The sequence below is a fragment of the Miniopterus schreibersii genome (genome assembly GCF_964146895.1).
Source record: "Miniopterus schreibersii genome assembly, chromosome: 4".
Lineage (NCBI taxonomy): Eukaryota > Metazoa > Chordata > Mammalia > Chiroptera > Miniopteridae > Miniopterus > Miniopterus schreibersii.
The window spans coordinates 99,142,583-99,155,236 of NC_138105.1; the positions used below are offsets into that span (position 1 = coordinate 99,142,583).

The 12,654-nt window shown below is 51.9% G+C and overlaps 1 protein-coding gene and 1 long non-coding RNA gene across 3 annotated transcripts in view; one reads left to right on the forward strand and one right to left on the reverse strand.

Annotated features, from left to right (window-relative positions):
• Nucleotides 1-54: 54 nt before the first annotated feature.
• LOC308556560 lies at nucleotides 55-4,313 on the forward strand. Its single transcript, XR_013998723.1, has 3 exons — nucleotides 55-213; nucleotides 622-781; nucleotides 3,608-4,313. It is a non-coding gene; the product is annotated as an uncharacterized lncRNA (long non-coding RNA).
• A 4,253-nt stretch (nucleotides 4,314-8,566) lies between these two features.
• GRID2IP (Grid2 interacting protein) overlaps nucleotides 8,567-12,654 on the reverse strand; it is a 29,301-nt gene continuing 25,213 nt past the window's right edge. For both annotated transcript variants that reach the window (XM_081133999.1, XM_081133998.1), the window contains exons 21-22: nucleotides 12,209-12,373; nucleotides 8,567-11,964 (exon numbers count right to left, since the gene is read on the reverse strand). In XM_081133999.1, the coding sequence (XP_080990125.1) occupies nucleotides 11,893-11,964; nucleotides 12,209-12,373 (237 nt within the window). In that variant the 3' untranslated portion in view covers nucleotides 8,567-11,892. The remainder of the gene's footprint in view (nucleotides 11,965-12,208; nucleotides 12,374-12,654) is intronic.

Below are 12,654 nucleotides of genomic sequence, written 5' to 3' on the forward strand. Positions count from 1 at the left end.
GCGCGGGGCAGCCTGGGAAAGCTGGCCTCCCGCAGGCCCCGCCCCGGCCCCGGCTCTTAAAGGGGACGCGCCCCAAGGCGGGCCGGGCCGGGGGTGCGCGCTCCCGGGCTCCGTCCCGTGGCTCCCGGCTTCTCGCCAGCTTCCCCCTGCTGGGTTTCCGGCTTCTCCTCCGGTGCCAGCGATTTCCTTTAATTTTTGAAAGGACACTCCCTGGTGAGCGATTTCCCCCGCCCACTAACCTGAAGCGCTCTGCAGGCTCACTGTATGAAAAAGGGCAGGGGAAAAATAAAAGGGGATCCGCGACGGCATCGCTCAAGATGAGGTCGATACTGGGGGGTGCCCGGGAGGAGGCGGCTTCTTGGGGGTAGGGGGCTGAGGATTTTATCCTTCTGGGGACTCCCTTTGAGAAAGGGAGCAGAAGCAGGTAGAGGTGAACAGTTTTGGAGGGTGAGAGTATAAATCACAAGAAACTACCAGCGGCATGAAGCTGATAGACAGAATCTTCTGCATAATGTGTGGGGCCCGGTGCAGAATGGAAACGTGGGGTCCCCGGTTCAAAAGCGGGGGGGGGGGGTGTTGTTAAAGATACTAAAACAGAAAGCTTTTCCCTGTCTTTTGCAGTCTCCCTGGACTTGGGGTGTTTCCTGTTTGCTCTTTGCTGCCGTTCTGAGCAAAGAAAAACAATTTAAATTATGATCGTGAATTTTACCGTTGGCCTTTATGTTGGGCAATTTCAGTTTTGAATTGCAGGCATCAGAGCGTTCATCGCTGAAGGCACACGGTTGGTATTTCATGGCTTGTCCGCGAGGGTGCCTGGAGCTGGCCCTAAGGGATGAGCGCAGGCCGGACCCAGGGAGGTTGGAAGGAGGAAGAGGGCTCCCCCCCATCTCCCCACACGGTGCAGGCCAAGAGAGCGCACTGTTGGGCTTGGGGGATACCCGATGGGCCAGTGCTGTTGCTCCAGGGAGCCAGGGCCCACCTTGGACATGGGTGGAGCACCCACGTGGGCCTGATGGCTGCTGGTTCCCTCTCCCTCCAGCTGCCCTCCTTGCTGGGGCAGGGAGGACCAGCCAGGCCACCTCAACCCATGGCAGAGGGCACCCTCAAAGGTATCACAGCCTTGGTGCCAGGATATCCCTGTATCAGGGATGACCCAGAGGTTTGCCCCTGCCAAGTGGACGACCAAACAGTGGGATGGCCACTGCCCTGCCCTGCCCATATAGGCCATGGGACACACAAGTTCATCCAGACCCACTGCACACCTGCACCCAGGCCCTAAGTGGCACCTAAGTGAAAGGTGGCAGTGGTCACTGGGCAGGAGCAGAGAGGAAGAGGCCAGGCTGCCAGGGACACAGGACAGCAGACAGCTGAGAACCCATCCTGAAGAGGCGAGAAGGCAGCAAGAGTGGAACCACACAGGGCCACTCACAGAGAATATCTCTCTGTGACATATTCTGTGGTCTCACTGGACCTCATGTGCAAAACACAAAATCAGAGATAAAATTATTAAGAATTTGAGGACGGTGACCACGGAGCATTAAGCCTTGAGTGTGGGGACCTCTGACCCTGTGAAACTGGTCACTTACGATGGAGCCGGACCTGCTGACAAACCACAAACAGCACAGGAGCCAGAAAATAACAATACTTTTATTTATTTAAAACAACGTTCATTTAAAATGTTTATTCCAAGAAATATATATATTTTAAAAAATAAGACAATTACAGCACTAAACCAGGCTCCTTCGACCAAATCACAACCACTTCTTGGATTCCCCTTCACTCTAAGCCTTGTCTGTCTTCCAAATTCCCCTTCCTGAGCTGGAAAACATGGCAAATGCCCCAAAGGTCAGTGCCAAGCACACTCTCAGCTCGGGTCACTTTGTCCCTTTATCTCAGAGTGCAGGCCCATCCTTGTTCTACAGGCTTTTCCCCTTTAGGACATTCATTTTAAAACTCTAAGTCAGCCCTAGCCTGTTTGGCTCAGTGGTTAGAGCTCCGGCCCGTGGACTCAAGGGTCCCAGGTTCGACTGTGGCCAAGGGCAAGTATCTCCATTGCAGGCTCGATCCCCGGCCCCCGTGGGGGAGCTATGGGAGGCAACCAATCGATGCATCTCTCTCACACTGATGTTTCTCTCTATCTCCCTTCCACTCTCTCTGAAAAGCAATGGAAAAAAATATCCTGGGGTGAGGGTTAAAGAAAAACAATTAGAAACAAAAAAAACTCTAAGAGAAGGCCTGAAGGAAGGTACATCTCTTTCCTGCTCTAGGCCCTGGCAAGGGGTCCTAGAACAGCTGCTGGTGGGTTTCACATTAGTCCTTTGGAAGATCAAAGCCCTGCTTGGCCAAGGGCTGTCACTCCCACCACTCACTCGGGGACTGCACGACCCAAGGGAGACCACGCAGGTGGGTCCAAGAGCACAGGCACCTAGCTCTAGGAAAGAGACTTGTCCAGGGAAATGGGTTCCACATATGGAAGCTTGAGTTCGAGATGGTGGTTTTGGGGTGATTTGGACAAATCAGGTTAGTTTAGCAAAAGCTGGGAAGTGTCAGAAGCTTCTCCTTGGACTGTTGACTGAACACAGGCCAGCAGAGGTGAGCATGCAGTCAGACCAAACCTCTGATATAGGCCGGCCTCCGCACGCAAGGCCTCACAGTACTTTTACCAATTAACTACCTCGCAAGCATTTTTTTCATTGCATACTCTTTGGTCACCTCTTCACGTGATACTGATTTGTGTGTGTGTGTATTGGGATTAACAACTTTAATAGTGCAGAACATTGTAATTTTTCTATTTTTATTGAGATACAACTGTATTATCTTCAGTGGTGCAACGTAATGATTCAGTATTTGTATATATTGAGAGATGATCACCATAATGACTAATTAACCTCCATCACCACACATAGTTAACCAATTTTTTCTTGTGATGATAATTTTAAGATTTCCTCTCTTAGCAAACTTTCAAGTACACAGTACAGTATTGTTACCTATGGTCATTACATCCCAGGACTTGTTTTATAACTGGAAGTTTGTACCTTTTGACCACCTACACCCATTTCGCCCACTCCAACCCTGACAATGATTTTGAAATAGAGAATAGAAAAACTATCTCTTATCCAGCATGCTTGATTGAAAAAATATTTTGATAGTTTAGAAAGATCTCTTGCATTTTTTCAACTTGTTATTGGCTATATCATAAAAAATGTGCAGACTGTTCTCACATCTGGGAAAACCCCAATCGAGTGATTTCATATAAAAGCTGCAAGATTTCCAGGTGTTTCTAGTTTTCTTTCACAGGGACTAACGTGATACTTTTCAAATTGGTGACACTAATTAACCAGCTTGTTGATACTTGTATTTCATGGTTTGGGTGGTTTTGAAGTATGTCCACAGATTACTTGACACTTCCCTTAAGAAGGGAGCTTTAGCCCTGGCAGGTTTGGCTCTGTGGTTAGAGGGTCACCCTGAGGACTGAACAGTCGCGAGTTCGATTCCAGTCAAGGGCACGTACCTTGGTTGCAGGTTGATGCAGGAGGCAACCAACCGATGCATCTCTCTCACATTGCTGTTTTTTTCTCTCTCTCTCCCTCCCACTCTCTGTGAAAAGCAATGGAAAAAATATCCTCGGGGGAAGATTTAAAAAAAAAAAAAGTCTGCGATACCTGTGATACCTCATGACTCAGCAATTTAGCTCCTGAATCAGCATTATCAGCATCCATTTACACAGCGTTTTTCAGAAATATCATTTCGTGGTTAATCTAAAAAGAGACTCATCGAGGTTGGGGTGGTGAATTTCCTGAGCAAGTGAGAAATTGTTCTTTACTCCTGCTACAGGTGTGAATCTCATTTATTTTGGGACTGCTTGTTGGCAAGCATTGCTGAGCAAATTGATTTGTGTAGTGAGATGTTGCCCAACGTATAAACATCTGCATACAGCCTATATCTGTGTGTTTCAGTAATGGGACTGGGGTTTTGCCACTATTTTTTTTTTTTCTTTCTGTAAATGAGAAAGACTCAGAGCCCACAACCACTTTTCATTCTTGGGAATAGATGTGTAGAACACCCTATGAGGACAATGCGATACAAGTAGCCAAGTACTGCCTGGCCGGTGTGGCTCAGTGGTTGAGCATCAACCTAGGATCCAGGAGATCACGGTTCCATTCCCGGTCAGGGCACAGGCCCAGGTTGCGGCCTCCATCCCCAGTCGGGGGCGTGCAGGAGGCAGCCGATCAGTGACTCTCATCATTGATGTTTCTATCTCTCTCTCTCCCTCTCTCAAATCAATAAAGATATATATTTTTTAAAAAGTATCCAAGTACTTAGAAAAAGCTGTCTTCTTCATCTCTTTCCCCATTTAGAGCATGGTGTGGTACAGAATAGGCTTTCTGAGTTTTTTGGGGTTTTTTTTTGGTAAAAAATTATAGCATGTTGGCTCATATTGTCATAGTGACACCTAGGAGAGTTATCATTTCTTCCCCTTTTTTCTAGAGCTGATGAGGTAAAGTTTCAGCCCTAAGTGACCAGTGAGCACCATCAAAACCCTCGGTAAGGTCATGATATAAAACTGTACCTCGTTTTCTCTCCTCATTTCTTTTTTCATGTAAGTTTGCTGTGAAAATGTCAATCTCTGGACATGTGAGGTTATAGCTGAGATTTATTTCTGTATGTTATGTGTGAGTCCATGATGTCTTCAGGAGGACTATGAATTATTTGTGTGTGTGCACGTATGTGTATATGTTTATATGCCTCAACACACACACACACACGGTTTTGAATAACATGAAATTATTTGAAGAGAGCCCCTTTCTGCAGATTTCTTCACCAGTCAGGGTTAAATGAATGATTCCTGAAAGACCCTTGACAATCTGAGGGTGATTTTCTCACGACGCAGATTCGGTGGCTGATAACAGACACTTAGAAATGGCAAAAGAGATGCATGAACCTTGCTCTTCTCCTGCTCTGCAGACTGTCCCTTTGCTTCTCTGGCCCACCTGGCAAGTTCACATCTCTTTTGTTCCGGAAAGCGGCCATAGTGAGGCGGGAATCTCTAGGTATTACTCAAAATCTCCTGGGGCAGGATTCCCACAGGCCCTGCTCGGGTCAGGACACACTCAGATTCCAGCAACCGAGCTAACTGGGCAAAGCCCCACTGTGGAGAGTGGCAGCCCAGGGTCGCTCGGGTTTACCGGGAGGACAGGCGATGGAGACAGCTGTCTGTCTGCCACACTCCACATGGCTGGGGCACTCTCCCTCACTCCCCTGAGAACATTTCAGGCGCCTGAATTCAGACCAGAGAGCACAGCCATGTTCAGCCCGGCCCAAAGCTTGCTCTCTGATTCCTCATTTCAGGCCCAGGGACTCACCTTTTCCCAGGTGGCTGTTTTTTGCTTGGTTTGGTTTGGTCTTTTAATTCTCACCTGAGAATAGTTTTTCCATTGTTTTTCAGAGAAAGTGGAAGGGAGAGAGAGAGAGAAACAGAGAAACATCCATGTAAGAGAGACGCATGATTGGTTGCCTCCCGCGGGGCTGGGGATCGAGCCTGCAACCGAGGTACCTGCCCTCAGCGGGAGGACTGTGCTTTCGGCTGCTGTTCCTACCCCGCAGCTGGGCCTCCCTTCCTGGAACTCTCACAGGGCAGGGCCCAGCTCACCTCTGTTGCTGGGAAGCCCCCACCTCCACCCCAGAGGGCTCCCCCCTTCCCCACTCTACAGTCAGCCCTTCCTGCCCCTGGATACTCCATTTCCTTCTGCGGAAACCCCCACACCAACCCCACGTCGTCCACGATCACACAATCACTGCGTTCATTCAATGCTGGGGACATCAGGAGTCCAGTCAAAATCTCTTTAGAGAAAATACAGGGTGTCCCCAAAAGATGTGTACACACTGTAACAGCTGACAGCTCAATTTCAAAAATGAAATGCATTTTAATAAACACTGCCTTTATAATTATTGAAAGTGTGTGTGTATATTTTTTGGGACACCTGATATTTTCCTTACCTTTCGGGGCACCATCAAGATAAAGAGGTAGTTCATTTAGCACAACCAGACAGACCCTGAGCCCCCTGGTCTGTGGAACAGCATTTGGTTTCACGGCGATTTCACAGTTTTCCCCCGGAACACTGTGTGGGGCCCACCTTCCTGTGGCTAAACGGCTGGCTCATCGAGGTGAATTTTCCTAAAACAAAGGGCATCTCCAAAATGAGGCCATCAGCCTCCTTCCACCCAGAACTACCAGCTGGCCCCCAGCACAGCTCCCTTGAAACATTGAAAATGAACCCCCGTACCCCAGGGTAGTGTGAATGCCTCAAATGGCGCAGATGTCTATCTCAGGCTTGCAGACTCACAGTTGGGCTCCACCTGGCTCACTGAAACGTTTTCTTTGGTTCAGCTTGATGATCTTTTTTTAAAGCCTTGAATTGGTTGGCAGCATTTCACAAGGACATTTAAAACAAAAATCTGGGTTTCTGGCCTTCTTTGAGAAAAACTGAAGCTCAGGCACCACAAGGCCTGTCTTTGCATGTGGAAGCCCACAGCTGGGGGATCGGAGGTTCCCCCCGAGGCAGCATCCCCTCTCCAGCTCCTCGAGGCCCAGCCTTCCCTGTTGTCTCTCCCTGTCCCTGTGTGTCAGTTACCTGTCATCCTTGCCCTGTGTCATTGCTTCCTTACACCTGCCCGCGTCATGTGTGTGCCTTGCCCGTCTGGCCTCTGTAAAATTTGACTTTGCAACCCCGGCTTTAAGGGTCCGGATACAGGTGGCCAAACTATTTTGTAGAAACGAGGTAGTAATTTTCTTGAGCTGCTTAGTAGCTCCCTACCTTCATGTTATTTGGTTTAATTTAATGGGCAATTATTGAGCACTTGCCGTGTGCAAAGTCTAGAAGCAGCTGGGCCAATGGGAATCAAGTTGATGACAGGGTTATCGGTGTGGAGGCACCTGGCAGCCGAAGCCTGGGTGTGTGAGAATTTGCCAAGGGAGGGTAAACAGTGCCCAGCGATGCTTTATTAAAGGACAGTTAAGATAAGGACAGCAGGCCCTCCGGTAGCTTCTTGTCAGAGGCAATAGCAGGGCTGAGGGGGAGGAGGGACCGTCACAGGTGAGGGGGAAAGAGGCGGTGGAGAGCGAGTTGTGGTCACTGGTGCATGGGGGTGCCCGGGAACTTGGGGAAGCAGGAATACAGCACAGGCAGGAAATTAGCTCTGAGCCGGAGTAAAGGGCAAGGCCCAAAGGGCACGGGGTAAAGATGACGGCAGGTGCGTGGAAATTTGCAGGTGGAGGTGAGAAAATCCTGATTGATGGAATCTTTTCTCTTGGAAGCATCAGCTCAATCCAGGGATCTTTGAGGCCTCCTGGAACCCAGGACTATTCTACCCTTGGCCCCTGATAAGGCGGTGTGATGGGCAGACTTGTGTCTCCTCCCCAAATTCATATGCTGAAGTCCTAACCCCGATAGCTCAGAATGGGAATGCATTTGGAGACAGGGTCTTTAAGGTGGTGATTAAGGTTAGGTGAGGCCATAGGGGTGAGGCCCTAATCCAACAGGATTGGTGTCCTTATAAGAAGAGGAGGAGACACGGAAATGCACACATGCAGAGAAAAGGCCATGTGAAGGCACAGCGAGAAGGTGGCCGTCTGCAAGCCATGGGGAGCAGCCTCAGGGGAGACCAAGCCTGCCCCTACCTTGACCTTGGACTTCCAGCCTCCAGAACAATGGGAAAATAGATTCCTGTTTTTTCAGCCACTCAGTCTCTAGTATTTTGTTATTGGAGTCTGAGCAGGAACAGGAAATGGTAAGAAAAGAGGAAAGGGCTTTATGTTCAAGTCACTAGCATCTCTGGCCCTTGGAACATTAATATTAAAATTTTTAAAAAACCTCATAAAATAAAGATGTTAAGCAAAACAAAGAAGATATTTCCGCTCAGAGGATGGGCTTTGGGTTCAAATGGACCCAAGTGTTCGATCCAGCAAGTCACATAACCTTCCTGAGTTTCAGACATTTTATTTGTAAAAAAGAGGTAACAGCCCAGCTGGTGTGACTCAGTGGTTGAGCATCGACCCCTGAACCAGGAGGTCACAGTCCGTTTCTGGTCAGGGCCCATGCCCGGGTTGCAGGCTCGATCCCCAGTAGAGGGAGTGCAGGAGGCAGCCGAGCAATGATTCTCTATCATCATTGATGTTTCTCTCTCTCCCTCTCTCCAAAATCAAGAAAAACACATTTTTAAAAGGAGATAACAAAACCCACCCCAGAGGGTCACTGTGAAAGGAAAATGAAATCTGTAAAAAACGTTGCGCACACTACCTAGTGACCACTGGCCGATGTTACTGGGAGAGGTGGTGTGTAATCAGGCTATGCGATTTCGTTAGTATTATTTCGTTGTTGTTTTAACCTTCACCTGAGGATATTTTTTCCATAGCTTTTCAGAGAGAGTGGGAGGGAGAGAGAGCAAGAGAGAGACATCGATGTGAGAGAGACACATTGATTAGTTGCCTCCTGCCTGGGGCCGAGGATGGAGCCTGCAACCTCAGTATGTGCCCTTGGCCCAAAATGAACCCGGGACCCTTCAGTCCATGGGCCAAGGCTTTAACCACTGAACCAAAGAGGCCAGGGCTTGTTAAGTATTATTGAGGGATAAAGGAATTTCTGGGGTAAAAATGCTTGCGTTCACACCTTGTCATTCAGTGAGGAATTGGTGGGGGATACGGTGCACATAGCGACCCACACACAGGGCTTTGTCCTGACTCGGGTGTAGAACCACCATGAAACACAACCCTAGGAAACCAAACTCAGAGAGGCTAATCCATGAGATGTTTGCACCCGGCATCATTCCTGGCACACAGGAGGCGGTCAGAAGGTGTTAGCAAATGCTTTTATGAGTGAAGAGAGTTCGCTGCGAATGTTAAAAGGCTGAACATCCACAACCACCTGTTGACAGGTGTGTCAGTCAACCCTCTTAGTGTTGTGAGGGACACAAACCATTCAAACCAGCCTAAGCCAGAAAATTAAAATAAAATTTAAAAACTTACAAATGGAGGAGGAATTTACACATTGTCTTGGAAACTGACAAATCCGGATGCCTGCCTGCCTCAGACATGGTTGGACCCAGGGACAGAGACGTATGGAGCAGCCTCTCCTCTGCTCTCCTGCACCGGCTTCCCGCCCAGGCAGGTGCACGCCGGGGGTGGTCCTGGCAGCTCCCTCCAGGCTCCCACCCTCTACACGCCGAGCCATTCACCCAGAAGCAAGCAAGCCTCCCTTTCCAAACAGTTCTAATTTGAGTCTTGAATGGATCCTGAGCCACCCAGCCGGGGTCACAAGACCATTTTTCTCCAGTTGGCACCACTCCAGGGCCCGGAAGTAGGGGAGGGATAATTTCCCAAGGGAGAACCTGGGAGCTCTCCCCAGCAGAAGGGACACTGGTTCCCAGGCAGGCGCGGACCACTGCTGCCCACTGGACTGAGCGTATGCGGAGAGGAGTCAGGTCGCCCATGGGTGACTAGGTAAGGGGGAGTGAGAGGCACGCCTCCCGGAGGACACGAGGATAGGTGAACAGAGCCGAGCTGGGGACAGGCAGGACCAGGAGCAAGGAGGGTCTTAAGGAGGCTGGGATCTGGACCAGGAGCCTGGCCAAGCGGCATGTGGCACACTGACTGCAAAAACGGCTCTGATTCTCACCCACCCTGAATCCTCCGCAATGTGTCGTCACAGCATCTCTCATCCAGACTGTATTTCCCTCCCCCTAGATCCCCAGCTGGTTTGGTCACTTGCTTTGACAACAGACTGTGGTAGAAGGGATAGTGTGACAGCTCTGAGCTCAGGCCACAAGGGGTCTTCTGTGCCTTTGCTTTTCTCGTGGACCCCTGCCCTCCACCATGTGAGCTGTCCTGGCTATTTGGCCGGAAGGTGAAGCCACACAAAACCGTCCCAGCTGTCCCAGCCAAGGCCCCAGCCATGGGAGAGAGCCCTGTGTGGTTAGCACGGCTACCCAGCTGACTCACAGGTGACTGTACACACACGAGTGAGTCCACTGGGCCCAGCTCAGAGCAGAAGTGCCCAGGTGACCCACAGACTCATCAGCCGTGAATGACCGCCGTTTTAAGCAACCTAGTTTTGGGGCCGTTTGTGACATGGTGTTGTGTGGCAAATAGATAACCAATGTAAGGCATGTTAGGGAGAAAACCTAGCTAGTGCTCGGCTTCCAACCTGTGCTCCCTGCCTCGGGGGTGGATCGACCACATGTTTCTAACTTGCAGGAAAATGCCACATGGGCTACCTGGGCCGCGGGATCACACCTGTGCACAGCCTGCTGGACTCTGTAATCTCTGAGGTCTCCTGTGGGTGTGAACTGACCGCCTGCCATGTCTCCCAGAGACAGAGCCTTGGAAATGAAGGGAAGTCATGTGGGCGGCTGGGGAGAAACGTACACCATGAGCCACACCTGGCTACATCTTCTCCCACATTTCTACATGGTGGCTATGAGTGGGGGACCCAAAAAAGAACAGACAGGGTCTCAAAGAGGGGCTTGTGGGAGACTGATAAGAACGGAAGGGGTCCCAGTCACTGCAGGAGCAACATGGGCCGTTTGTCCCAGTGTGAGGAAAAGAACCCGAGGGTTGTGTTTAGAGCCCGGCTCAGACGTCCCTGGAAGAAAGTGAAGGACAGAGGCAGCTGGAGCTGCCTGAGGCCAGGAGTTGCCAGTGGGAGCCTGGGAAGGGTGAAAGGAGGCAACATCCCCCCCCACACAGCAGCCCCTGCTCCCAGTGTCCAGGTAACTCTCCTCCACCCCTGGTCCTCACCAGGGGACCAGACACACAGATACAATGGCCACTGGGATCCCGAATGTCCTAGATTGTGTCATTCACCCCTAAGCCTGCTTTATGCAGGGGACCTGTTCCAGGGACCATCACCCCCCCCCCATCGCCAATCAGCCACCACATCCTGTTCATTTGCCACCTACACACCTCTGTTCTCTCCACCCCCCCTTGGGGACCCCCGTCCCACTTCAAAGTGACCATTTCTCAACTGGACTGAAGTTAGTCCACTGAGTAAAAACCTCAACCCTGCCACCTAACACGGAGGGTCTTCCTCATGCAGTCTTTCACGGTTTCTCTCCCCTGCTTTCCCCCCACCCCACCCCACCCACCCCCCTTCTGGGCAGCAGCCAATTGCAGTTTCTTCCAGCTTCCAAGACCCAGGCTAGGTGTGCACTTGGCCAGGTGCCTGCCTGCCTTCTTCCAAGTAGCCCGAGGCCCTGCTGGGTGAGGGGCCTCCAGGCCTCATGCTGTCCCGTGGTGCGGTGTAGTGTAGCGTGACCAAGGGCCTCTGCCTCCTTCTCCAGGGTTCGGGGTCCACGAGGTCTGTGCTCTATGACGGCGTCCCCCCCCCCAGCCCGACAGAAGCAGGCTGAGGAAGGAGGTTCAGATGTCTTTCCTCAGAATCCAGTGCACCCTGACCAAACCGTGGAGGAATGGACAGCAGATGCCATCCCAGGGCCGTGGCCACCTCGCAATGCACCTGCTGGTCACAGCCCCCCACCCCTCCTTGGCGCAGCCAGGCCCAGGAGCAGTGGATGGTCCTCCTGGGAACACACCAGCGCCCATGGGCAGCCATGGTTCACCCTCCCTGGGAGTCCACGTTTGTTCTTGCCCCGCGCCCCTAGCACTCAGGGCTGGGGCTCTGCCTGGAGATGGGGGTCCGGCCGAACCTCACACCTTTGAGGTGGCTGAAGTTCAATGGCTGAGGTAGCTGGAGACACGGGCTCAGTGGGCACAGCAGCCCGAGGTCCCAGGTAGGAGGTGTGCGAAGGGCAGGTGTGGCCCAAACCTTGGTGGCATTCAGGCTGCCCTCTGGTGTTCCTCTCCACACCCAGGCTGAAGGGGGTGCTGGGCTGCTGCTGTCACCAGGCCAGGGGTGAAGCCATCCCAGAACTGCGCGCACCCTCCCCAGCCTGCAGGTCACTGAGCGCCCGCTGGGGAGGGAGGAACAGGTGGGGAGGGCTTGGTCAGTGGTTCTAGGAGCCCCCTGATACCCAGCACCTGCCCTGCCTCATCTCACTACCCAGAGCCAGGGCGGAGATCTATCACCCCTCCCGGGTGGGGGGGTTTCTCACTGGAGGCGCTTTCTCAACACCCCACTTCACAGAAAACCCTGTTTCTTTGACCTCTGGCCCTGACCTCTCCTGAGGCGTCCCTTAAGCCTTCCACCCAGCTCACCTCGAACTTGCTCATGAACTCCGCAAAGATGCCAAAGAAGGCCTCCGAGGTGGTGGCTTTGGAATCCTCCCCGAAGAAGGCCAGTGCCTTGGCCAGCTCCTCCATGGCCTCTCGCTGCAGCCCATCCAGCGCCCGCAGCACCGGCTGCGCTGTCTCCAGGAATGACTGATGGGCCCCTGTTCAGGAAGCTGCCGACCTGCTGGGTGTCCCCAGTTCTCGGGCAGTGACCCCCGACAGCAGCCCAGCTGCCCCACTGCCATCTGCCCCAGACCCAGTGCTCAGCTGGGAACCATGCCCGGTTCAGAGGCTCCAGTCCTGCTGCCCACCCCACCCCTGGCTCATCCTGAAACCTGCCATGTCCAGTCGGGCCTCGGGATTTTCCCTGGTTCCTCTCTGCAAGCAGCTCTCTCTTCCCTCCTGGGTCTGCTCAGGTGCCACCCCCCCCT